Raw genomic sequence first — 24,135 nt, 5'->3', positions numbered from 1 at the left:
ACACACTAAGGTGCATTGGGGACCTCCACCGTCCTTCCCGCTCCAGGCCAGCTGGCCGCAGTCTCTACGCTCCCCCTCCTGGGCTCTGCCTCACATGGATGACTGTCCACCTTAAAAGGTAACTTCTCTCCCCAAAAGCAGTGGAGTCCCAGGAGCTTGGGGTGGCAACAAGGCACAGGAGTGTTAGTGTATGCATCGGGGACTTGTGTTTCTTCAGCTGTAGAGGGAATCCATGAATAATGCCTGACCCCCTACTTTGCGGTACTGTTGTTTCTAACAGCGGCAATGAGGGAGCCCGCCCCTCCAGGCCAGGGAAGGGGTTTCTAGGGCCTCGCCTCCAAGCCTAGAGCTTGCTTCCTGCCCACCCCACCCCCCCCGCCCCAGTTTGCCCTCTAGTGCATGCAGTTCTACAGACTTCCCGAGCTTCCAGGGGACACACTGCACCTGCCGTTGCCTCAGACGCTCACACTGAGCCCTCACAGCAGCTCTACAAGGCTGTGTTCAGACTCTATTTTCCAGAAGGGTGAGATGTGGCTGTTCTGGCTGCCAAACACCCAAGCTAGGTATGCCTGTCCTCAAGGCTGGTGCTGACCAGGCTGCCACATGCTGCTTTCCCAAATGCTGTCTGTGTCACCACTGAGTTCCCAAGACTTAACTCCACACTGCTGATTCAACTCAAACGCCTCAAAGTCGGGAGCAATGATGCTAATTTATTTACCACATTAAGATCCTGAGCTTTCGAAGACTTCCCAGTTCCTGGCCAGGGAGAGTTAACACACCCTCCCTTCCTACTGCTGTGTCTCTGGAATTTCTTTCCTTGCCAAAGCCCAATAGACAGTTCAGGGCCTGAACCTGCTCACAAGCGAAGGAACCATTACTTTAATGTCCATTTCACAGGGGATATGAAGTGAACATAGTCAGGTTGACTTACCCAATACCCCCAACCAACTAGGCCCAGCTGACGAGCTTCTAATCCAGAGCTGTTTTCTTTGTGCCCAATAACTGGGTCCCAGCTCAGGCAGGTTTACAGAACTCAGCAGCACTTATGGCACACAAGAACCAGCCACATTCCGCACAGGAAGGACGGGAGCTGTTCTGAGCAACAGATGGCCACGGCTCAGCTTTGGCTCCAGAACGCAAAAGACATCATCAGAAATAGACTCAGCAAGAGGCGGCTGCAGCGCGCTCCACCTCCCACGGCTGCTGCAGCTTCCACCGGAGAAGCATGCCGCACCTGCTTCCGGCCAGCGTGTGTGCTGGGGCAGCAGGTGGGGTCACAGTACAGGGCAGTTTGTGATCCTGGGCAAGGAGGGGGCAAGGAGGAGCTGCGCCCATCAGACCTGAGTGGTGGCGAGAGACATCGTAACAGATGGCTTTGGTCCAAGCAAGGGCCTGGCACCCCCCCCCCACCCCAGGATCACAAACTCTGTTCCCTCCCCATGTACCCACCTCACTCGACTGGCCCTGTCTGGAGACCCCATGACGTCCAAAATGATCAACAGTAAGCGGAAAAAGGCAAAAGTTTATTTGAAAAAAAAAAAACAATAAAATAAACAGAGCTTAAATTTGAAACCTCTATTTCATTTCAAAACAAAACACAAAAACAAAAGAATGTCTCGAATGCTCTCCCTCTACCATCTTTGGCCGCGTTCAGCCTGTATCTCCTGGCAGAAGGGACCTGGGGCAGGCCCTGGTCCTAGGGGCAACAGGGCTCTGTTGGAAAGCCGTTTTGGAAGGTGCTGAGGATGGACGGACCGACAGAACGAAGGGCGGGTGCGGACAGACAGGCCTGGGGCTCAGACAGGCACATGCCCAGTGCCTCGGAAACAAACTCGCAAGATACACATACACAGAGCAATTCCCCAGAACCCAGACATGGAACATTTGGAACCACGGTCGCAGCAGGAGAATTCAAGCTGGGTCTTTGGCTTTGAAAACAAGGAAACAGCAATAACCTCTGGCTCACCGTCCCTAACTTGGGCCTCTAAGGCCATTCTCCTCCGTCTGCTGTGGGGTTGAGCAGGCAACTGCAAGTTAAGGCAACAGGGAACCCGCACCCTCCCCCACCATGGGGGGGGCAAGCCGGGAAATGACAGGAGAAGGTGTGCGTGTGACACTGTGGGAGAGGTCCCAGATGGCTCCCAGTTAGGTGAGGGGATACACAGAGCAACCCCTCAGGCACAATGAGCCCCCAAGGTCTTGCACCTGTTCTACCCCAGGTCACCTCTCCATGAGACCATTTAACCTGAGCTAAATGGCAGGCTCCTCAAGGGAGGAGATGAAGGTGAGTGGCAGAGGCAGGAGGCAGCTAAGGGGTGGGAGGCGTAGAACGGGAACTGTGTCCCCAGAGTGTGTGTGTGGGAGTGGGGGGTGAAGGAGACTAGCCCCTAGGCTGAGGCACAGCAGGGCCGCCCCTCTTCCTCCTCCTGGGTGCTCTGCAAGCACCAGTTTCATGAAGGTTCTTTCTCTTCATCCTTGAAGAGTGTTAGACCTCAGTCGCTGCCCCAGCCCACTGAACTCCACACAGGGGTTCAACTTCTGCCTCGTTCAGGGCCACCTAGGGAAGCAGTGCCCTGGAGAAATCACATCAGCTCCCCACCCACTAATCCCCGGTGGGAATGCACCCCTCAGTCTGCTGCTCCGTGTTCTGGGACTCTCATCCCCACAGCCCCAATGAGCCTGATCTGGCTGGCAGGACATGAACCTGACTAACCAGGGACGAGGGGAAGGAAGACCCCCATGTCCTTGCTGTCACGAGCAGTGCACAGCCGCTCGCACACACCGTCATCCTGTGCCCCCCGGATCTGGCCATGGCCCTAGCATGCAAAGTGGACCAGGCAGAGGCCAGCAGGATGGGCATGTGACACAGGCAACTCACGTATGCATGCAGACCAAGAGGCTGGGCCCCGGCTCCCAAAGGCAGGGAGTGGGGTCGGGTCAGAAAGTACCACCAAGAAACAGCCTGAAAGCAAATAACCAATGAGATCAAGAGCTCCCGCAACCCTGGTAATTAAAAATCAAGGCGGAGTGCTGGATACATAGAAGGAAGGGGAGACCCCCTCCCCCTTCTGCCCCTCCCGGGGCCACGCACTGAGTGTGTGGCACAGGATCAGGAAGAGGTTGGGACAGGGACCAGAGGCAGAGAGCGTGGGCAGGCCTGGAGAAAACCTAACCATGGGAGGCAGGGAGCAGCAGGGAAGGGCAGTGGGGACGAAGTTTCCAGAAGCATGGGGTATTTTCCAAAGTCTCTGATCCGCTGAGCTCGTCCCCTGGGAGCCCATCATGGGGCGGTGACTTCCATCCCGAAGCTGGCTAGCAGGCAGAGGTGGTCAGAAGAGCAGAAGGGGTTGGGTAAGCCGTTGGCGGCCCACAGGATCTCTTCCGAGAGGAGGGAGAGGCGGCCCAGGAGCTTGAGAGTTCCATCTCGATACAGCCTGGGATCTGGGGCACAAAGCAGATGCTGGTGTGGAGCAGCCTCAGGGACATAGGGCGTAGGGCCAGCAAGGACCTCCTTCGGGGAGCTGCACTCTGTGCAGGTGGGCTGTACGCCCCCTCGGCAGCCCACCCCTTGCCTCCCCTCTTCCTCCTGCGGCCTCTGGGTAGGAGGTCTCTGAGATGCCCATGACAACCTAAGTGACTGAAAACAGGCAGGTGCAGGGCCAAGTGCATAGGAGCACGTGCCCAGCCCCAGTAGCATGGCACCCTTGGATGAGCCAAAGAGAAGGAAATCCAGGTTGTCTAGAAAGCCTGATTTGTGAGCATAGACAATCTACTCACTTAATACACCTGGTTTTATCCAAGAGGCATGCAGCTACAGCGCCGCTACACTGTGACCCCTGGCGCGGGGAAGACTCCAGCACAGCCCCAGCCCTCAGCAACTGAACGAAGCTGGCTTCTCCTCAGGGTCTCCTCTCCTCCTCTAAATTAGGGGTAGGAGAGTGCCTATCCTATGCCCTCCCTGTTCTACTGCATCTGGCAGGCGGGCCGTGGGCAGCACGGAAAGCGTGCGCAGTGCCCCACGCTGCTGGGAAGTTCTGCTGCTTTGCTGTTTAGACCCCAGACAACCCAGGGCAAGGCCACCTTTGTCCTCCCCAACCACAATTACCCAGGACGCGCTGCGCTCACCAGTTCTGTTTCCATTCTCACAGGACTCTGCTGAGAAGAAGATGTAATCCACCGTGGCTCCCAGCCCCAAGGGCATGGTGGTCACTTCTGGACGCCCGTGCTGGGGCAGGAAATGGGTGTACACCGAGCTCAGGTGTAGGCAGTGCTGGAGGGTGCCTGTGGTCCTAGCAGGCAGCAAAGGAAGAGGCCAGTCAGCTGAAACCCTTCCATTTCACCCAGGTCACTGTCCCTGGAGGGGGACGGGAAGTATGTATTTTTTATGGGATGGTTCCCCAAGCAGATCTTCCCATGCTGGGAAGAGCTGGTGAATTCAGCTAGGAGTATCCTGAAATCAGATACACCGAGACTCCCTGACACTCATCCCCACCAATGTCCTGCTACCTGGGGCACCCTCCTTGGGGGCCAGCGGGCCTTCTGTGAGGCTTTCTGCCTTGGGGAAAGATGGCACACACAGGCTTTCCACATGTCCCCCCATCAGCTTAGCAAGGATCAGGGGAAGAGATGGATCAGCAGCACCTACAGAACCTGCAGAACCATCCCGAGACAGCCAATGAGACGCTCTCTCAGGACAGCCAATGAGACTCTCTCTCGTCTCAAGACACCCAATGAGACACTTTCTCAGGACAGACAATGAGATGCTCTCTCAAGACAGCCAATGAGACGCTCTCTCAGGACAATGAGACGCTCTCTTGGGACAGCCAATGAGACACTCTCTCATCTCAGGACAGCCAATGGGACTCTCACAGTACAGCAGGGTCTGGGCTTAAGGTGGAAAAGCAGTATGGAGGGAAGGTTACCTGGGGAAGACTGGCTCAAGGTCAGGTGTGTCTTCCTCAAGGATAGACTCGGACTCGGCCCAACCAGCGGGTCGCTCTGTCAGGGACCAGAGAGAAAAAGTTCTTTTTTTTTTTAAACAATTATTTATGCATGTGTTTATAGATTATTATTTTTATTAGAAAGACAGATATACAGAGAGGAGGAGAGACAGAGAGGAAGATCTTCCATCTGTTGATTCAGTCCCCAAGCGGTCGCAACGGCTAGAGCTGAGCCAGTCCGAAGCCAGGAGTCCAGAGCCTCTTCCAGGTCTCCCATGCAAGTGCAGGGTCCCAAGGCTTTGGGCCATCCTCTACTGCTTTCCCAGGCTACAAACAGGGAGCTGGATGGGAAGCAGGACGACTGGGATTAGAACCAGAACCTATATGTGATCCTGGCACATGTAAGGCAAGGATTTTAGCCACTAGGCTACTGCACTGGGCCTAGAAAGTGACTTTAAAAAGAGTGAGGATCACATTGCTTTATTATACAACATGGGGGACATGGTCTTGTCCCAGGGCAAGACAGGGCCAGCTCATGGGAAAATCAGGCCATCACTAGCCAGCAATACATTTCCTTCTAAATGCCACGGGTCCCCATTAAAGTTAGCATCACTTTTAAGCCAGTCAGAAGACTTTGATGGGCACCATGGGGTTGGATAACCCTGATACTGACCTAGACATATCATCAGCTATCTAAACAGATCATCTGGCTAAAAAGAACTCAACACACAGTGGGCGAAGTGGCCACCTGTGCCTCCGGCAGCCATGTGGGCACAGGTGTGTGTCCCAGCTGCTCCACTGCTCCACTCTTGATGTCCTCAGAAAGGCAGTGGAGAATAGCCCAAGTACTGAGACCCCTGCCACCCACAGGGGAGACCGGATGAAGCCCCCGGCTCCTGGATTGAGCCCCTGGCCCAGCTCTGGCCACTGAGGTCATCTGGGGACTGAGTCAGCAGATGGAAGGCGAGTGTGCACGTGCATGTGTGTGTGCCGCTCGGGGAGTGAACCATCAGATGGAAGATCTTCCTCTCTGTCTCTCCTCCTCTCTGTATATCTGCCTTTCCAATAAAAATAAACAAATGTTCTAAAAACAAAAGCAAAAAAAAAAAGCAGAAAGAAAAAAACAATCAAATTTCCATATGCTCCGATGGAACCACTTTTATCTTTGAAGCTAAAGATTCTTTAATCTTTCAGCCTTCCATTCCTTCCTTCTACTTTTAAACAATATTTTAGTCCAGATTCCATACTGATCCTTTTACGTAAGGATCCTTTTGTGCTGAGCTTTTTCTGCAACCACTACTTGTATGAAGTTCATCGAAGGAAATGGCGAGGCATCCACTCCCAGAGGCATGCCCGGCAGTGTGCGGGTCCATCCACCTTGACTTCTCCCAGCCTAAAGAGGCCGGAAGCTCAGTAAGTAGCCCATAGGGGTGGTGGTTCTACTTCCTGCTGCTCCACTTTTGATCCAGTTCCCTGCTTGTGAAGAAAGCAGCAAAGGATGGCCCAAATTCTGGGGCCCTTGCACCCAAGTGCAAGACTTGAAGGAAGTTCTTGGCTCCCAGTTTTTGGACCAACCCAGCTCTGGCCACAGTGGCCATCTGGGGGACTGAACCAGTGGACCAGTGGACAGATGAATGATCTCTCCCCAATCTCTCTCTCGCTCTCTCTGATTCTGATTTTCAAGTAAAGTAAATCTTAAAAAAGAGGAAAGAAAGAAAGAAAAGAGAGGGAGGGAGGAAGGAAGGAAGGAGACAAGTCAGGACTAAGAAAGCACATCCCTGGCAAACAGCAGATGTGAGGTGCATGGCTGGGTCTGTTACCTGGCTTAGTGTCTGTCACTCCTTCCATGAAAACCAGCCCAACTGGTCGCTGACAGGCGATGTCACAGAAGCGGAAGCGCAGCAGGAAGTCTCGGCTGTACTTCCGTCTCTCTGAACCAGGGAGAGCCACAGAGTGAAGGAAAGGGGGAGGAGTCACATGCACGCCAGGACTTCCTGCCACGAAGCTTCCAGCGCAGTGACCCGGAGGAAGTCTGGCTCTGACACAGAAGAGATCTCCCGACAGCTAGGCCTGAGTCCTCCACTCCCTGGGCACCATGGGGAAGGGGGACAGGGAGGGACACAGGGGAGCTGCTGAGAGAATGGGGGCTTCGCTGGCTTCAGGCATCAAGGGGTGCCAGCTCTCTCCCAGGATGGGCAGGAAACAGCCGGCGGAAACACACGCTCACCTGCTCTCTTGGGATGGCAGGATGTGACATATTGACAGCGATCCGTGATGCCCAGGGAGCTGGGCCACAGGGGGGCCTGCAGCTTCCTCTGGTAAAACTGGTGGGAGAAGTCTTCCTGCCCAGACACCTGCAGGGAAAAAGAAGGTGGGAAGGAGGAGATGGTGACAAGGCAGGGAGCAACTCTGAAGATGCTAAGGACAGAGATGAGCCATGTGTGATCACACACTATATACGAGGTGTCAGCAAGTCACGGTAAACCTCATGTGTGATCACACACCACCTGTAAGATATGAACAAACCACAGTAAACCTCACACGTGATTATACACTACACATGAAGTATCAGCAGGCCACAGTAAGTCCCAGGGAAACGTTTAAAAAAACAAAAAAAGGAGCTAGTTAAAACCAATACTTTTTCACTGAAAATGCTAAGATATCCATGAGACAGGAATGAAGGGGAAGACGGGGAGGTATGTGTCAAGGAGGGCAGAGCTTCATGAACATGTGAACCGCGAAATCTCATCTCAGGAACACACACTCCATGCTGCACAGGGAGCATCAATGTCCGGGGTCTCTACCTGTGACAGGACACAGGGACCCTGACCTTTGTCTTCTGGAGCGCGGTCTAAGGTCTGGGGTCTTTTGACCACAAGGTCAAATGCAACGGGCACAAACGCCAAAGCACTTCATCACATCTAGGTCACCGTCCTCCGTCCAAGCCGCTAGCAGCCTGGAAGTGCGCAGTGCATGGCGGGAAGGGGGTGGCATTCAGCAGCATCACTCACCTGCAGCACATGGAACAGAATTCCCTTCCTTCCTAACAGCAGCAAACACTTGAATGCCAACCCCATGCAAGATACTAGCTACGTGCAGGACAGAGAGCAGTGCCAGACACAACCCCACTGCCTGTTGAGGGCATGTTTTCAATAGTGTCTGAAACCAGAGACCTGGAGCATGTCGCCTGTCACCAGCTGTGTGACTGTGGGCAAGTTGGCTAACCCTCTCAGGTTCAATATCCTCCACTTTCAAACAGGACAGTAACACTATTCACAGCTAACACTATTCACAGCTAACAATCTTAACCACGATGACCGACTATTGGTTGTTTCCTCCGAGCCAGGCACTGGAAAACACTTAACATGCGATTTAACCCACACACCACCCTCTCCCTAAGAAAAAACATGAAAGCATGTCTTATTACAGCCCCGAGGTACAGCTAAGGCAGATAGTGCCTACCCTGAGAGTTGTCGGGCCTAATCCCAACCATGCCAAACAGGACCTCTCCCAAGGCAGGCATCCAGTGAAGTCTTTTTTCTGAAGTGATTATGGCTCTGTTAGGGCAGGTCCAGACCTTTTTTGATCCACATGGCAACCAGGACATCACTGACACTCGAGTAACCACATCACAATCAAAGGCCAGGGTGCTGAACCATAATCCCATCATCCTGTGTCCTTTCTCCTGGCCAACAAGTTGGATTGGTAAGAGCAAGACAGGGAAACAAGGAGCCATGGCCTACACACACACACACAGACGCGCGTGCGCACACGCACACACAAAATCAGCACATGCCAATTACGAGTCTATGATATCAGCACTTACTAGTTAAAAGGAAAAATACAGGTCCATCCATATGTAAATTGCTGAGCCAGAGGAAAACAAGCTACAGACATGCCTCCCAGGTATATCAAGTTTATAACGCTCATTGACAGGTTACATATTAGCTGTCGCAAGCAAACATAGCAGAGGCTAGATCCCTGGGGCCAGACAACCCGGTTGTAAAATTCTGACTCCACCACAAACCAGCTGCATTAGCCACAGAAAATGACTTAACTTCTTTGGTTCCCTCCTCACAGAGTGGAAACAATGACCGCATTAGAGGAAGTTATCAAGACACGTAAAGTGCTTAAAACAGCAGCAGGTCCACAGTTAGAGCTTAATGAATGTACATTTTGATTACAACACCACAGGTACATAGATGTCTCCGTAAATGCATAAAAACAAACTGGATGAAAGCCAACCAACTTAGAACAGTCACCCCTTGACTTTACAAGGAGAAGGTAGGGACCACCAGTTAACCCAGGGGAGGTATTGCCACGTAAAGATTCGGATTCTTGTAAGAAGGTAGTACATCCATTACATGTGAACCATAAATAATGATACAAAAACTGAAATGACTGCAAAATGCCAAAGATATTCAAGTGTTCCTCCCTTCCAGGCTTGGTCATAGCTACTTCACCTAACAGGAAAAAGCTAGAACAGGTGTCCCCAAGGTCCCCACCACAGAGGCGGCAACACTCACATCTCTCTCGCTAACCCATGTTCCCACCCCCACAGAGCCCCTCCCGCTTCACCTTCCAGGCTGGCATCCCGTGGTACTGGAGCTCTCCATCCCTGATGAAGTTGTAGAGAGGCGAATCGGGGACGGAATTCAGGTCCCCACACAAGATGATGGGGCAGTGGCTGCCGTCTGACAACCTGGCCACCTTGTCCACTTCGGCCAAGAGAATGGCCATCTGGGCCAGCTTCACGTCACCACGGCGTGGATTGTATAGGACGTGGGTATTTGCCACGCATAGTGGGGCCACAGAGACGGGCCCCAGGCCTTCTGGCACCAGCGGCTGCAGCAGCAACACCAAGCCCACGTTGTCCCGATTGAGGAGCTCCAGGCCCGGCCGGAAATACTCCACAGGGCTGGCGCAGAGCAGGCGGAATCTGGTGGGCTTGTAGCACACGGCACAGCCATCCGTTTTACACCCCGTCCTCCTCTTATAGAAACAGGTAAAACCTGCAAAAAAATCCTATTATGGACATGCTGAGTTCTGGAGGCCAGAGCTCCTTTTATCTGGCAGCAGGGGCCCAGTGTACCTAAGGTTCAGTAAGTGAGCCTTGCCCTTGTTACCCTCCTAGGTCCAGCAGAGGCTCCCTTAGGGCTGAAACCAGATAACTGAGGGCTGGATGGGGAAAGAGGGAGGGAAGGATATGAAGCAATATTCATATAGTATTTTCAGAGGAACATGGACTCTGCAGTCCAATGAGGTGGAGTCCCAGGAACAGGAATTAAGGTGTAGCAGGTGAAGCGACCTCCTGTGATGGCAGCATCCCATATGGGCACCAATTCCTGCCCTGGTTGTTCCACTTCCAACCCAGCTCCCTCATAAAGTGCCTGGGAAAGCAACGGAAGATGGCCCAAGTCCTTGGGCTCCTGCACCTACATGGGAGGTTGGGAAGAAGTTCCTGGCTCTTGGCTTTGGCTTAACCCAGCCCAGGCCATTGCAGTCATTTAGGGAGTTAACCAGCAGGCTCAAGATTTCTCTATCTCTACCTCTCTCCTCCTTGCCTGCCCCACTCTCCGTGTGTGTTTGTCTCCTTCTCTCTCTCCTCTCTAACTCTTTCAAGTAAATTAATTAAATTGGGGGCATGTGGAGAGAGATACAGTTCCACTCCTACTAGTATTTACAGCTTTGTCATTGTGAGCCCATCGCACACAGTTTTAGAGCCTTGATTTCACCTGTCAAATGGGTATTAACACTCAACCACACTAGGCTGGTTACGTCAAGGATGAAATGGCCATGTACACCAGGACTGCTTTAAAACTGCGCACCTTGGGGCGCGCATTATGGCGTAGCAGGTAAGGCCACCTGCTGTGATGCCAGCATCCCATATGGGCGCCAATTCCTGTCCCAAACCAGCTCCCTGCTAGTGCCCTGGAAAAAGCAGCAAAAGACGATGCAAGTGTTTGGGCCCCTGCCACCCACACAGGAGACGTCCTGTCTCCTGGCTTTAGCTTGGCCTAGTCTCAGCCATTGCGACCATCTGGGAAGTGAACCAGAAAATGGAAGATATCTCTCATTCTCTGTCCCTCCCCCCACCCCAATTCTTTCAATGAATAAATAATCTTTAAAAATAAAACTGCAAGCCTCTACTTTCTTCACTCCCCACACATGGGAGGAGCTAGCTCTGAGTCTGGGACAGAGGGGCCTGCAGGATGTCTGGCACACGTGCCGGGGGCTGCCTTACCCATCATCCGCAAGGAGGGCTCCAGCTGCTCCCAGTAGTGATCTTCCTGGACTTCCTGGAGACACAGGATCTGAAGATAGACAGAGAAAGCCACGATCACTTGGTAGGGCTGGGGTGTGACGTCCACCCACTGGGAGCAGACCTGAGCCTAGGGGTTGGGGAGGCTGCTGCAGGTTTGGGGGAGGGGTCACAGGACCAACTCTCCTCTCCCCACTGCAGATACCACAGCAAGGAAGGACCAGGCTGAAGCTGAGGGGACTAGACACGTGTGCTGCCTCCTGGTGGTCCCTCTGACAGCCCTTGCAAAGCATCAAGATGTGGCAAGCGCATTCCTTGGGAGATTTCTGTCTCAGCATCAGCCCCAAACCAACAAACCCACACCTGTTGTCTGTTCCACCACGGCATGGGGTGGGATTCATTGGCTAAGGACCCTTTGAACTCACATCTGGGTCCCAGTGCTGGAACTCCTGCATGATGTTAGCGAAGCGGTAGCTCCAGCTGAGGATGTCGGGATGGCAATGCAGGTAGAGCTCAGAGCTCTGCTGCATCAGATCCTGGGCCAGGATGTTATAGGACATCAGGGTGAACTGGAACTGAGGGCCATCCCCGGCCTCCAGGCCTTGCGGGTCTGGCTGCGTGGAGAAATCCTCCCATTCGCGCCACAATATTTCTGCAAAGGGGTTATGGGTTAGAGTTTGAGAACACGGCCACTCATGTGCTGCAGCTGCCCCCTGCCCAACCCATCCCCTTCCTGCACCACTCCTGCCTCACTGCTGGTAACACCTAAAGGTCTCCTGTCCTTGACCCCTGGCTGTCTCCATGGATAGACCCCAAGGACATTCTGGGGACCAAAGAGAAGCCTGGCCTCCCCCAGGATGTAGCACCAGCTGGATGTTCAATCCCTGGAGTCATTTCAACCTTGGGTGTTTACCAACCTCTAATTCTAAAAAGTCTACCAGGGCCAGAGACCACAATGCACACCTCTACCCCATCTCCTTCTTAGCTGTGCAGGGAGTAGAATGGATTTCAGTCTGTGAGCCACTGAGTCCTTGCTTCAAGTACTAAAGGCCACCCAAAATGTGTCCCAGAGGAAGCAAGAGTCACTCCGGCCCTGGAGCCACCTCCAGAGAAGCATGAGTGTGGAGCAGAACCAGGGCCAGGTCCCCGCTCCCGTGCCAGCTGGCTGCACCGCACGACAGCCCCACCACTTCCCAGCACCATTTGCTCTGAAAGACCAAAGGAGAAAAGCAGAGCCCAGCAGGAGCCCAGCTCCGGATCAGGCATCTGCTCCTCCACAGAGGCTCTTCCCACACCTGGTACCCTCTGCCAGGGCCCGTCAGCCCTCTGGTTGCCTGACTCACCATGATATGGTATTTCCATCGGGGGCGGCTGTAATTGCCCCAAGCCGTCAAAGGACCACATGGGGGTCTCCTCCTGGGGCAGAGGCTCAGGGGCAATGCTCCAAGCCACCACAGCAGGGTCCTCTTCCCACTGCTCAGCAGTCGGGGGTGCACCCATTGGGAGTACAGCACAGTCTACATACTGGGGTCCTGTCTGCATGGGAACAGCCGCCCACATGGTGCCCTCAGCCTCGGGCAGTGGCTCTTCTCCCAGACCCTCGGTTTGGAAAGGCTCTTCCAGGTTCTCGGCTGCCCGCAGGTCGCTCAGCTGCCGGCTGGACCACTGATCCTCCGCAGCAGTGCCATGTTCTCCAGGAGGCTCCATCAGCAGAGCCAGGCTGCTCTGCGCCAGCCCCTTGTCAGCCAGGGGGCCTTCGCTCGCAGCTGAGAGCACCTGGCTCGCCCCTTCTTCTCGCCACTGCTGCAGTAGGCCTTCACACTCCTCCTGCTCGGCACCCCGAGGGGCCATGGCAAAGTCGCCCTCTAACTGGGGGGATGTGCTCTTTGCCAGGAGGGCATTTTTCCGACATGTGAAGAAAGCATCTAAGAGGAAAGGCAGAACACCAGGTTAGACAAAGGCAGCACCAAGGGGTTGGCACAATAGCTCAGCAAGCTAATCTTCCGCCTCCAAGCACCAGCACCCCACCCAGATGGGTGCCAGTTCATGTCCTGGCTGTACCACTTCTGATCCAGCTCCCTTTTTATGGCCTGAGAAAACAGCAGAAGACTGTCCAAGGCCTTGTGACCCTGCACCCATGTGAGAGATCAAGAGCAAGCACCTGGCTCCCAGCTTTAGATTAGCTTAACTCTGGCCATTCTGGCCAAAGGGGAGGGAACCAGTGGACAGAAGATCTTTGCTTCTTTTCTCTGTAAATCTGCCTTTCCAATAAAAATAAATAAATCTTTAAAAAACATTTAAAGGCAGCACTATGTAACCCATCACCTTCTCTCAGTGTGAATGGAAGCCACACACAGCTGACCTTAACGCTGGCCCATCAGCATCACCAAGTGCAGCCCGAACGTACCCTAAGTTCTTCACCAGTACTACTTACTTGACTTACATGGTAAACACATACACATTCATGCAGGGCAGGGAGGGAACAACTGCTGTACCGCATAATCCAGGGCACTGCCAGGCCTCCTATGGCATAGCCCTTTCACCCTGATGACAACGGTATTCCAGACAGCGACTTTTTGATTCTGAGAATCACATTACATTGGAACCATGCATCAGAACGGCAGGCTATGGCATCTAACGCTGATGTTAACTGACCCTGGACAACGAGCCTAGAGGGACAATGGCCTTACTCTTGACCATTAAGATAGAAACAAGAGAGATTGGGACGAGACCATCTCTAAGAGCTTTGCAGGCTCTATGAAACGCCCAATCTACAAACACACTGCAAAGTTAAAGCCCAAAAGCAGACAGTCTCAAAATCTACACAATTACTACTGCAGGTAGACCCCAAGGATTCTTGCCAGAGCTGTTTCTCCCGCTTGTGAAATCTTCACAAACACCATTATCTGCTTTCTCATCCCACCACACACCAGAGACTGGAAGCCAGAAGGTGCTAACCACGGACAGTAAGAGACAGCTGTCACCTCTCCACTACAGCAGCCACACACGACAGCCAACCAGCGAGGCAGCAGGCGGGAAAACTCTAATTTTAGAGTCCCCAGGCTCCAAGCACAGGGTGTTGGTGACAGCAAGGCATGCACAGTCACTCACAGCACAGTACAAATGCCACACATACCGCAGACCCACAATCGCTAGAGATTGGTTTTATAAGTCCTGGCATTTTGATTGAAAAGCAGAAAAGCATCAGAATGGTTCAAATATGGAACAATGACTCAAATGTCTTACTGATGGCCTGTGTGCATTTAGGTCTTGCTACACCAATGCTTTCCATCTGGGTCTTTTGCCCTCCAGGGTCACGACTGGGGCAGTGCACAGGTACTCAAGGGCTAGAGGGCAGGGCCACTGATGAACATCCACAACCAAGGATCAGGCCCCAACTCACCACAGTGCCAAAACCAGGTTGGGCAGCTGCCAACAACCTGCCCCTTGAAACTCTCTGTGTACAACAGATGACAGAGCCTCATAGGCACAAGGTGACCACCTCCTACAAGTTAGCAGCTTTTTTGTTAGTACTTTGTCTCTCAGAAGAATGCTTTCACTTAAAAACATAAGAATCATCATCTACAGGGCCAGCACATTGGCCCTGGTTAACCCTCCACCTGCAGTCACCAGCATCCCGTATGGGTGCTGGTTCGAGGTCCAGTCACTCCACTTCCCATCCAGCTCTCTGCCTGTGGCCTAGGAAAGCAGTGGAGCATGGCCAAGTCCTTGGGAATCTGCACACCATGTGGGAGACCCAGAGAAAGCTCCTGGTTCCACTCAGTTCCAGCTGCTGCAGTCATTTGGGGAGTGAACTAGTGGATGGAAGATCCTTCTCTCTCTCTCTCTCCCTCTCTCTCTCTCTCTCTGCAAGTCAGCTTTTCAAATAAAAATAAATCTTCTTGAAAAACCTTACCTAAAAACTGGAAAAGCAAAACTGATACAAGTGCAGCTCCAGAAGTCTCAGAATCTGGAAACCCCTGGCTCTGGTCAGTGGTCTGCTCATTGAGCCTTCACTGGGGCATGCAGCTTGAGCACCCTCCAACAGCAGCCACAGAGCAAGAGGAACAGGGTTGGGGCTGCAGCTCTAATCTCCCATGTCACCCCCTGGGACAGCCCAGCCGTGGTATTACCAGGGCAATGAACCAGCTGATGGAAGACCTCTGTCTCAACATTTAAAAAATCAGTAAGTCTAAAAGAGAAAAAAATTAAAACAATTTTTTTTTAAAAAAAAAGGAATAGGCTTGGTTCTCTGTAAGTCAGGACTGCGGGAGTGTGTTCCATTCTGCTCCAAGTTCACTGGGTACCTGCTCTCCACCAGGCAGTGTGTTGGCCCTAGAGACACACTGAACAACACAGGCGCAGCCCTGCCCTGCCAGAGCTAGCACTCTAACGCAGGCACACAGTAAAACGGAGATTAAAGACCTTTTATATATATATATATACCTGAAATATAGACTAGCAGTTGCACACACACATACACACACACTATGTAAAATTCCAGAAAGGAAAACACAGAATGCACAGTTGGCTCCCTTTCACACTCCTGCTCTCTTAAGCCGCAGCAGAAAAGCCTGGAGGCTTCACGGGCACGAGAAGGGGCCCAGGCTGACATTTAAGCTGTCTCCGATTTCTCACAGGCAGCTGAGGAGCGGCTAGTGTGAAGTTCACCAGGTGAAGCAGGTGCAGTCTGGGTCTCCAGCCTCCACAGGGCCGCCCTGCCTCTCTCTCTCTCTCTCTCACCACAGGCAATTCCGGGGCTTGGCACAACTCTCCCGGACCCCGCAGCCCGGGCCTCGGCCGGCTCTGCACCTCCAGGGCCAGGGAAGGGAGCCGCTACCTCCGCCTCCACTCCCGGTTAACCGTGGCCCGACGTCACCAGCCCACAGCCGTGGTGAGGAGGGGGCCGTCCACGAGGGCCTCGCGGGTCAGGGACCGCACTGCCCGGGGCGGGGCTGGGGGCACAGCGGTCCCCAAGGCCGGCGCGTCGCCCGCTGCCCCAGAGGCCCGGCCGCAGCCCCGCACAGCCTCGGCCCCGGCCGGGCTCCCGCCTGTCAGGACGTGGGGCCGGTACCTGAGAGGGCGCGGAAGAGGCGCGCGACCGGCAGCAGCAGGTAACACAGGCAAGACGCGATCATGGCTCGCCACGCGCGCCCGCCCCGCCGCTCTCCTCGCCGCCGCCCGCCAGGTCCGCCCGGTCTGCCCGGTCCGCCCCGGACTCGGCCCCGCCCCGCCTCGCCAGGCCCCGCCCCCCGCCGGCCACGTGGTGCTGCCGCGGCTTGCTGCGGCCGAGCTTCAACAACAACTTTATTGAGAGTGCGAAGGGTACCCGAGTACACGCACCGGCTGCCATAGCAACACGTGCGTGGGGCCTGGCTCCCGGTCTCCCATCCAACCGCTTGGGTTTCACGTGAAGGGTCTCACCGGAAGCTTCATCACATCATTCAAAAGCCACAGTTTATTCTCATTTTGGTGCACCCGGGGAGGGGGGCAACCATATCAGCTCGCCAAACCAAGGGCTATACTTGACCGAAACTTCTATATTCCAGGCCTTCTCATGCCACATCGCCACGGGAGTTTGCTCTTAGCCCTTTTGCTGCTTCTACTACCCTCCCCTAGGTCACAAATGGGGTCCATCCTTACTCCCTAACCCAGAAGAAAAAGGTGTGTTGGCAAAGTCAGGGGCAAGTCTGATTGGTGGTGGCTGGCTTACCTTGTGGTCTACCCACCCGTCCCAACCTGGCTGGTTGGCACCAACCCTCGAGGCACGTCAGCCGTGCAGCTCCATGCCACTCAAAAACCTGTTTGAGTGACTTGTCCCACCATCCCTCTGCACCAGGAAAAAGTAATCCACCCAGTCACTGTACCCAGTGTCTGCGCTGTGCAACTTCCGATTTGTGGCTGAAGCCTTGGTTGTTCAGGGAAGCCCTCCGGAGAGTCACCAGATCCTGGACCGGCTGGGTACATCGTAACACTGAGAGGCTAGGAGGAGGAAGGAGGATGATGGTCAGTGATGGTCTGGACACTGTGCACCTGCTCTGGCAGCCCCCAGGATCTACCCTAGTAGATCTACCCTAGTTTTCCAAAGGTCCCCCAAAACCAGATTAAGAATCAGTACACAAAGGTTAGCATGCTGCTCCTTTGACGTCCCCGCTCCCTTTCTGAACTGACTCCTTTCCCTCAATGCTGAAATGTGCTCACATCCACCCCTGGACTATGAGGCCCTCCCTTGGCCCCACAGGCCCCTCCAGCCACCCTTCTTTCTCTGAGCCTCTCCACAGCCAGCATCCTGAAGGAGTTGGCTGCACCTGCGCTTTCTGCTTTGTCGGCACTCATTGACATTCATTCCACCTAAACATAGCTTCCACCACTGTCACTTCCACTGGACTCCCTCCCCAAGTTGCTGACACACCTTCCTTTTGGTGACAGTGGGAGGTGTGAGAAAAAGACATACTCTTGTTCTTACTGTTTCTTTAATATTTTGCCATTTTGCTCACCTCCTTGTTTCTTGTAAGATTCTCTTCCCTTAGTGTCTGTGACATTCTCATTTTCCTTTTGTCTTTGTGGACCTCCTGTCCTCCTAGCCCTCCCTTGTGTCCTCCTGACCACGTCCCTCCACTGATGCTGCCTATGAGTTCACCTTGGCCTCTCTCCTCCTTTTACTCTACAAACTTTTCTTGGGAAATATTCTCCACTCCATTAGCCTCTTCTCTCTTTTTATGCTATCTATCCCAACCCCCAAGTGGTTTGACCTTCTGTAGATTTACTCCATGAGCCCACTTCATCTCTTCAGCCACTCCTAAAAAGTGTTGATCCTCCTCAACTCAACTTTCCACACTGTGTGCAACCAATCTCTACTATGAACCTCCAGTTAGGTCACACCACTGCTCCTTATAAACCCCTGCTTGTCCGCAAAATCAACTCAAACTGACACAGAGCATCAAAGGCCCTTCACGATGGGCCTCCATTTACCTTCCCATCCAGTACTCATTATGTTCTTTCCATTACCATCTTCCCCCAGGAAGAATTACATCCTGCCCCTTACTGCCTACTACTCGAGAATCCTTCAGCATGTCGTGGGGACTTTGTAAGAGACTATTCCAAAGAATTTACAGAAAATTGTATTGGTCCAGTGCCATAGCCTAGGGGCTAAATTTTGTCTTGCATCTACCAGGATCCTATATGGGCATCAGTTTCTATCGCAGCTGCTCCATTTTCCATACAGCTCCCTGTTTGTTGCTGCAAAGCAGTAAAGGATGGCGTAAAGCCTTGGGGCTTTGCACCTGCATGGGAAACTCAGAAAAAGTTCCTGACTCCTGGCTCTGGATCGGCTCAACTTCAGCCATTGTCACCACTTGGGAAATGAACCAGTAGATGGAAGATATTTCTCTCTGTCACTTTTCTTTTCTCTGTAAATCTGCCTTTCCAATAAAAATAAAATAAGAAAATTGTGTTAAAACTTTATTTCGGTGAGAGCAGTCAGGATTTGAACCTGCGCTCATATGGGATATTTGTGTCCCAGGCACCAGCTTAACTACACTGTGCCACAGTGCCAGCCTCCTGTCAGCCATCATTGATCCTTTTCTCTCCATTCTGTCCCCTGAAGAACTTGCACCTTGAGTAATCGCCTATGTTAATAGCAATCAAACACTTTTTCTCAGGAACCATTGGAGCTGTCCTTGGCTTTGCAACAGTGGCTTAGGTATTGTCACTTGAGAGCAGCCACAAGCAATACCTAAATGAATGATCGTAACTGTTACAACGGAAGTTCGTTTAGAAAAAAGCAAGCAAGGGACCAGATTTGGCCACTGGATTGTGGCTCAACAAGCCATGTAACACACCACCTAAGCTCAAACCCGCCTGAGTCATGGGCAGCAGCTGTCCTGAAGAGTACGATAGTCAAAGAAAAGCCAGGGGGCCAACTGGGAGAGATGGCACAAGCTTTATAGCCACACCGCTCATGCGTATCTCCAAGCTCTGCTACTTACTACCACCTGTCTGCTATGTGACCTTGGGCTGGGTACTTAATCTTCCTGCGTTCAGTTGCTTCATCTCTATAATGGGAATAATAATAGTATGAAAAGTTATCGGGCAACTTAAGTGCATTCATACATATAAAATCCACCAAGCTGCACCTGTAGATACTATAAGAGGCAGGTTATTAAGTGGTCTGCTCTGCCTTGAGCCTGGATTATTGGAGATAAGAAAGAATGCAGTCATTTTCTTTGTACCCACCATCCAGACCCCATCCCGAGTGACCTTATCTGGGGCACATTTCAAGTCCCAGTTCCCCATCTCCCCTGGCCTCATTTGCCCCTGCCCAGTGGATTAACCACAGTCAGGTCATCTCTCACCACCTCCTAGCACTTATCTCACCAAGTTTCCAAGCAGAGCACTCTCTTCAGATGGTGAGATACACACACACACACACACAGAGCTGTTATGTGGTTTCTGAAATGCTAGCTCCACAGCAGTACCGAAAGGACACAAATTCAACTGATTTTTGATGATGGTGATAAGGTGATGAAATTAAAAACGTTTTTTCAACAAATAATGCTCAAGCAATTGAACATGTATATGCAAAAACAAATGAATCTCACCCTGTGCATCATACCTTATGTTAAAAAAAAAAAAACTCAAATGGGCCATACGAAAAGTTCTGGAAGGGGCCCATGTTATAGTATAGTGTATTAATCTACTGCTTGCAATGCTGGCATCCCATATCAGAGCACCAATTTGAGTTACAGCTATTCTGTTTTCAAACTCCTACTGAAGTACCTGCAAAGGAAGTGGAAAACAGCAATAGTACCTGGGCCCTTGCCACCCATGTGGGAGAGCTGGAAGGAGTTCCAGGATCCTGGCTTCAATTTAACCCAGCTCTGACTGTTGCAGCCATTTGGAAGAATGAACTAGAAGCTCTCTTTCTTTCTCTCATCCAACTCCAGCCACAGCTGTCACCCTGCCTTTCAGATAAATAAATCCTGTAAAGTTTTAGGCAAAGTGGTGATGTCTGCACGATACTGTGAATATATCTTCATGAGACTGAATTGTACACTTAAAACAATATAAATGGTTAATTTTTTCATATGTGTATTTTATTGCAGTGGGAAGCATTGTTAAGTGAATCATAGCTCTGGGTGTAATAGCTAAAACCATAACATTTCTACAGTAAAACACAGGGAAAACCCATATGAACTTGAATTAGACAATTAACTATGAATCTGAAACCATGATTATGCACAGACCCTTGGCATAGTGGGTCAAGATGTCACAGGCCTGACACAATAGCTCGATTAGCTAATCTTCCCACTTCAAACACCAGGATCCCATATGGGTGCTCCTTTGTGTCCTGCCTGCTCCCCTTAGCATCCAACTCCCAGATTATGACGTGGGAAAGCAGTGAAGGATGGCTTAATGCTTTAAGATCCTGCATCCACATGGGAGAACCAGAAGAGGCTCCTGGCTTCAGATTGGCTCAGCTCTAGCCATTGCAACCATTTGGGGAGTGGCTGCAGAGAGAAGATATTTCTGTCTCTTCTTTGCAAATCTTACTTTCCAGTAAAAATAAACGTCTTCTAAAAAAAAAAGAGAGAGGGGCACAGTAGCCTGGTGGCTAAAGTCCTCGCCTTGCACACGCTGGGATCCCATATGGGGGCCAGTTCTAATCCAGGCAGTACCGCTTCCCATCCAGCTCCCTGCTTGTGGCCTGGGAAAGCAGTTGAGGATGGCCCAAAACCTTGGGACCCTTCACCCATGTGGGAGACCTCCTGACTCCTGGCTTTGGATAGGCTTACCTCCAGCCATTGTAGCCGCTTGGGCAGAATCAATGGATGGAAGATCTTCCTCTCTGTCTCTTCTCGTCTCTGTATGTCTGACTTTCCAAGAAAAATAAATGTTTTAAAAAGAAAAAGAAAAAAGAAAGAAAGAAAGAAAGAAAGAAAGAGAGAGAGAAAGAGAGAAAGAAGAAAGAAAGAAAGAAAGAAAGAAAGAAAGAAAGAAAGAAAGAAAGAAAGAAAGAAAGAAAGAAGGAATGGAAAGAAAAAGAAAAGAAAAGAAAAGAAAAGAAAAGAAAAGAAAAAAAAGAAAGATGGGCCCAGCATGGTAACCCAGTGGCTAAAGTTTTCTCCTTGCACACACTGTGATCCCATGTGGGTGCCAACTCATATCCTGGCTGCTCCATTTCCCTTCTAGCTACATGTTTATGGTCTAGGATAGCTGTAGAGAATGACCCAAAGCCTAGGGACTCTGCACCTGTATAGGATACCTAGAAGAAACTCCTGACTCCTGGCTTCAAATAGACTCAGCTTTGGCCATTGCAGCCACCTGGGGTAGTGAACCAGTGGATGGAAGATCTGTCTCTCCTCTCTTCAAATCTAACTTTCCAATAAAAATAAGAAAATCTTTAAAAAAAAAAAAGTCAGTTGAGACACCCACATCCCATATCACAATGCCTCTCTCCATATGCCAGCTTCCTGCTAATATATATCCTGGGAGACAATAGGTGATGGGTTAAAGTACTTGACATGGGAGACCCAGGTTGAGTTTTTGGCTTTTGGCATTCCCATATGGGACTCAGATGTCCACACAGGACCTTAACCACTAAGGCAAACACTCATTCCCAAGTTGCCTTTTAATTGTCCTTGAAACTACTTCGAATCTACTCTGAAAATTGCCCTGGCCCTCCTGGATGCCCCTATCTCTCCCGAGTCCTCTTACTCCTCATGCCTTCCCATAACTGACGTCTTCCTTCACGCTGCACTCCTACAAATGCTTTTTCCCCAGTTACCCCTGGAGTCCATGGAAGTATCCCAGAGTAAAGTAGCCTTACCATCTCCCACACTCCCAGAGCATTCCGCTGACCATCCTTTCCACTGGCCAGTGCTGCTCCTACAGCCGCGTGTGAGCCGTGGCTCTGGAGAGTTCCTGCCTCTAAACTTTCTAACTCCTCCTGCAAAGCCCAGGCCTGGAGGTACTGCCCAAAGAGAGCACCCAGAGCCTAGACCAGGACCCACACACTCCCTGGGACCTCTTTACCAGATTAGTCATGACTTCTGATTCACTACCTGGCATGGACCCAGTCAGATGCCCCAAGAATCCTGTATACCTGGTCACCCCGAGAGCTGACCACTCCCCCTGGCCACCAAACTAGTGCTGTCCTGCTGATTTTGGGTGACTCAACTTGTTTATACGAACAAGGATTCTGCCAAAAATACAGCCAAGACCCTTACCCTAGGTGTGGCCCTGTCCATTTCTGTCATTACTTCACATGCCTTGGAAGGCCACTGTCTCAATCTCCTTTGCATTCCCTCCCCACAATAGCACCATCTCATCATATTAGATGCTCAGTAAGTGCTATTCAGAATGAACGTCTGAAGAACCATAGCAGCTCCAGTGTGTAGGCATCTTTTGAGCCACAGTTCTTTGTTTTTATACAAATTTTACAACTTTGTCATCATTCTTAGAGAGAGCAATTGTCGCATCCCCAAGCCCTCCAGTCACTGACCTGACAGTTGAAGTGCTATCAGCGTACCAAGAAGGAATAAACAGCCTCCAGAATCTGTTGGCACAAAGCTGCAACTGGACTTCAACTCTAACACATGTGAAAGCAGCCAAGCATAGAAGTGATAACCAAGTGGCTTCAAGTTAGACGGCCCAGCAGTCCAGATTGAATAATGCTTTGGCTGCAGCCAGCTGCAGTGATAGAACATATGTTTGTCGTGCTTTGCTTTTGGTCTTCTGCTCCAAGGTTGAGGACACTCCCCGAAGGGGAAGCAAAAAGGAAGAACTGGGTGGAATAAAACTGACTTCACCCATTACTGACATACTTCGTACCCAAAGCACAGCCACCTTGAGAGAAGAACATGGTGGCAGCTCTTCACAGTCACCTGCTGGTGGGGGGGCTTGGGCTTGGTCCTGACTCAGAGAGAAACACAAAACTGGCTAGAGGGCCCCCCACAGCACTTGCGCACTCACAGCCAAGCCTGGGCTTAGCCCCAGCGGACATATGAAAAGATGACTGACAAGGACACCAAGGGGGTGGGAGGCCTGCCGTTGCCAGGTCCACCCACATGAATCACAATGAGTGCATGAGGTCATGGAATGTTGAAGATGAAATGAAAGTAGCTCCTCAATCACAAAGTCCCAGTGGGTGGGCCAGGGCTTGGGATAGAGCTGGGCCACTCTGCCTGAGGATCTGGGGAAGGGGCTGACTAGCCCAGGGCTGAGATTGGGTCCAACTCATGCATGTCCAGGGGCCACCAGAGCCCACTCCCCCTAGGGCTTGCTTGGAGGGGTCTGGCTTAGATGAGGATCTCACACAAGATTTGAGACAGAGGCAAATGAGCAGGCATGCTTCTTAAGGAAGCAAGAAAAAGGTGGCAAGAAGCTGACGGCAACCCTCAGGAGAGTTCTGGCACCATGGACAGTGACTCACAACTTGAACTCGAGCCACAAGGTGAAAAGCCTCGCACCTCTCGCCACCTGGGCCCTTTCGGGCTGAGCAGCACAGCTCATACCCACCCAGAAGCCCACTCTGCTGCTTCCTGGGACCCTCTGGGACTTCCGGGAAACTGTGTTATATGGTCTTAGGCGCAGGATCTGGCACACAATGAGGATTGGATGCAGAGCTGTGCTGGCACCATCTGCCACTGGCCCTGATCAACTTTGATTTTCTTTGGGTGGGCTGGCTGATGTCCTCCTGGTAGTCTGAACTCAGCCATGTTGGAATATTTACACCGTAGGAATTGGCTCACATTATACACCAGGCTTCTGGTGTACCCGCCCATCCCCTTAGAAGAGCAGCTGTTAAATATTTACCAACATTCTACTGCTTAAATGGAATCCTATGATTGTCTGATGAGGAAACTAAGACAAACCTCAACCCTGTTCTAAGAGCACCCAGTCATTTGGCCTCTCAATAACAATGTGTCTCAC

At 51.8% G+C, this 24,135-nt stretch overlaps 2 protein-coding genes across 12 annotated transcripts in view; one reads left to right on the top strand and one right to left on the bottom strand.

Annotated features, from left to right (window-relative positions):
* Window positions 1-2,993: 2,993 nt before the first annotated feature.
* Window positions 2,994-24,135, bottom strand: part of ANGEL1 (angel homolog 1) — a 23,090-nt gene continuing 1,948 nt past the window's right edge. Inside the window, exons 1-12 of one of the 5 annotated variants that reach the window (XM_058655171.1) lie at window positions 23,176-23,194; window positions 22,706-22,792; window positions 17,070-17,184; window positions 12,546-13,127; window positions 11,628-11,854; window positions 11,185-11,254; window positions 9,519-9,952; window positions 7,168-7,294; window positions 6,761-6,871; window positions 4,923-4,998; window positions 4,126-4,289; window positions 2,994-3,441 (exon numbers count right to left, since the gene is read on the bottom strand). In XM_058655171.1, coding sequence (XP_058511154.1) covers window positions 3,281-3,441; window positions 4,126-4,289; window positions 4,923-4,998; window positions 6,761-6,871; window positions 7,168-7,294; window positions 9,519-9,952; window positions 11,185-11,254; window positions 11,628-11,854; window positions 12,546-13,127; window positions 17,070-17,169 — 2,052 coding nt within the window. In that variant the 5' untranslated portion in view covers window positions 17,170-17,184; window positions 22,706-22,792; window positions 23,176-23,194 and the 3' untranslated portion in view covers window positions 2,994-3,280. The other 4 variants (XM_058655170.1, XM_058655169.1, XM_004584379.4 and 1 more) reach the window with 4 other exon arrangements.
* LRRC74A (leucine rich repeat containing 74A) overlaps window positions 23,334-24,135 on the top strand; it is a 25,828-nt gene continuing 25,026 nt past the window's right edge. For 3 of the 7 annotated variants that reach the window (XM_058655177.1, XM_058655178.1, XM_058655180.1), the window contains exon 1: window positions 23,339-23,656. In XM_058655177.1, the coding sequence (XP_058511160.1) occupies window positions 23,551-23,656 (106 nt within the window). In that variant the 5' untranslated portion in view covers window positions 23,339-23,550. Of the gene's footprint in view, window positions 23,657-24,135 lie in introns of all 7 variants that reach the window. The other 4 variants (XM_058655179.1, XM_058655173.1, XM_058655181.1 and 1 more) reach the window with 3 other exon arrangements.

This window comes from Ochotona princeps, chromosome 26, assembly GCF_030435755.1.
Source record: "Ochotona princeps isolate mOchPri1 chromosome 26, mOchPri1.hap1, whole genome shotgun sequence".
Classification (NCBI taxonomy): Eukaryota; Metazoa; Chordata; class Mammalia; order Lagomorpha; family Ochotonidae; genus Ochotona; species Ochotona princeps.
This window is presented reverse-complemented; position numbering and strand designations above follow the sequence as displayed.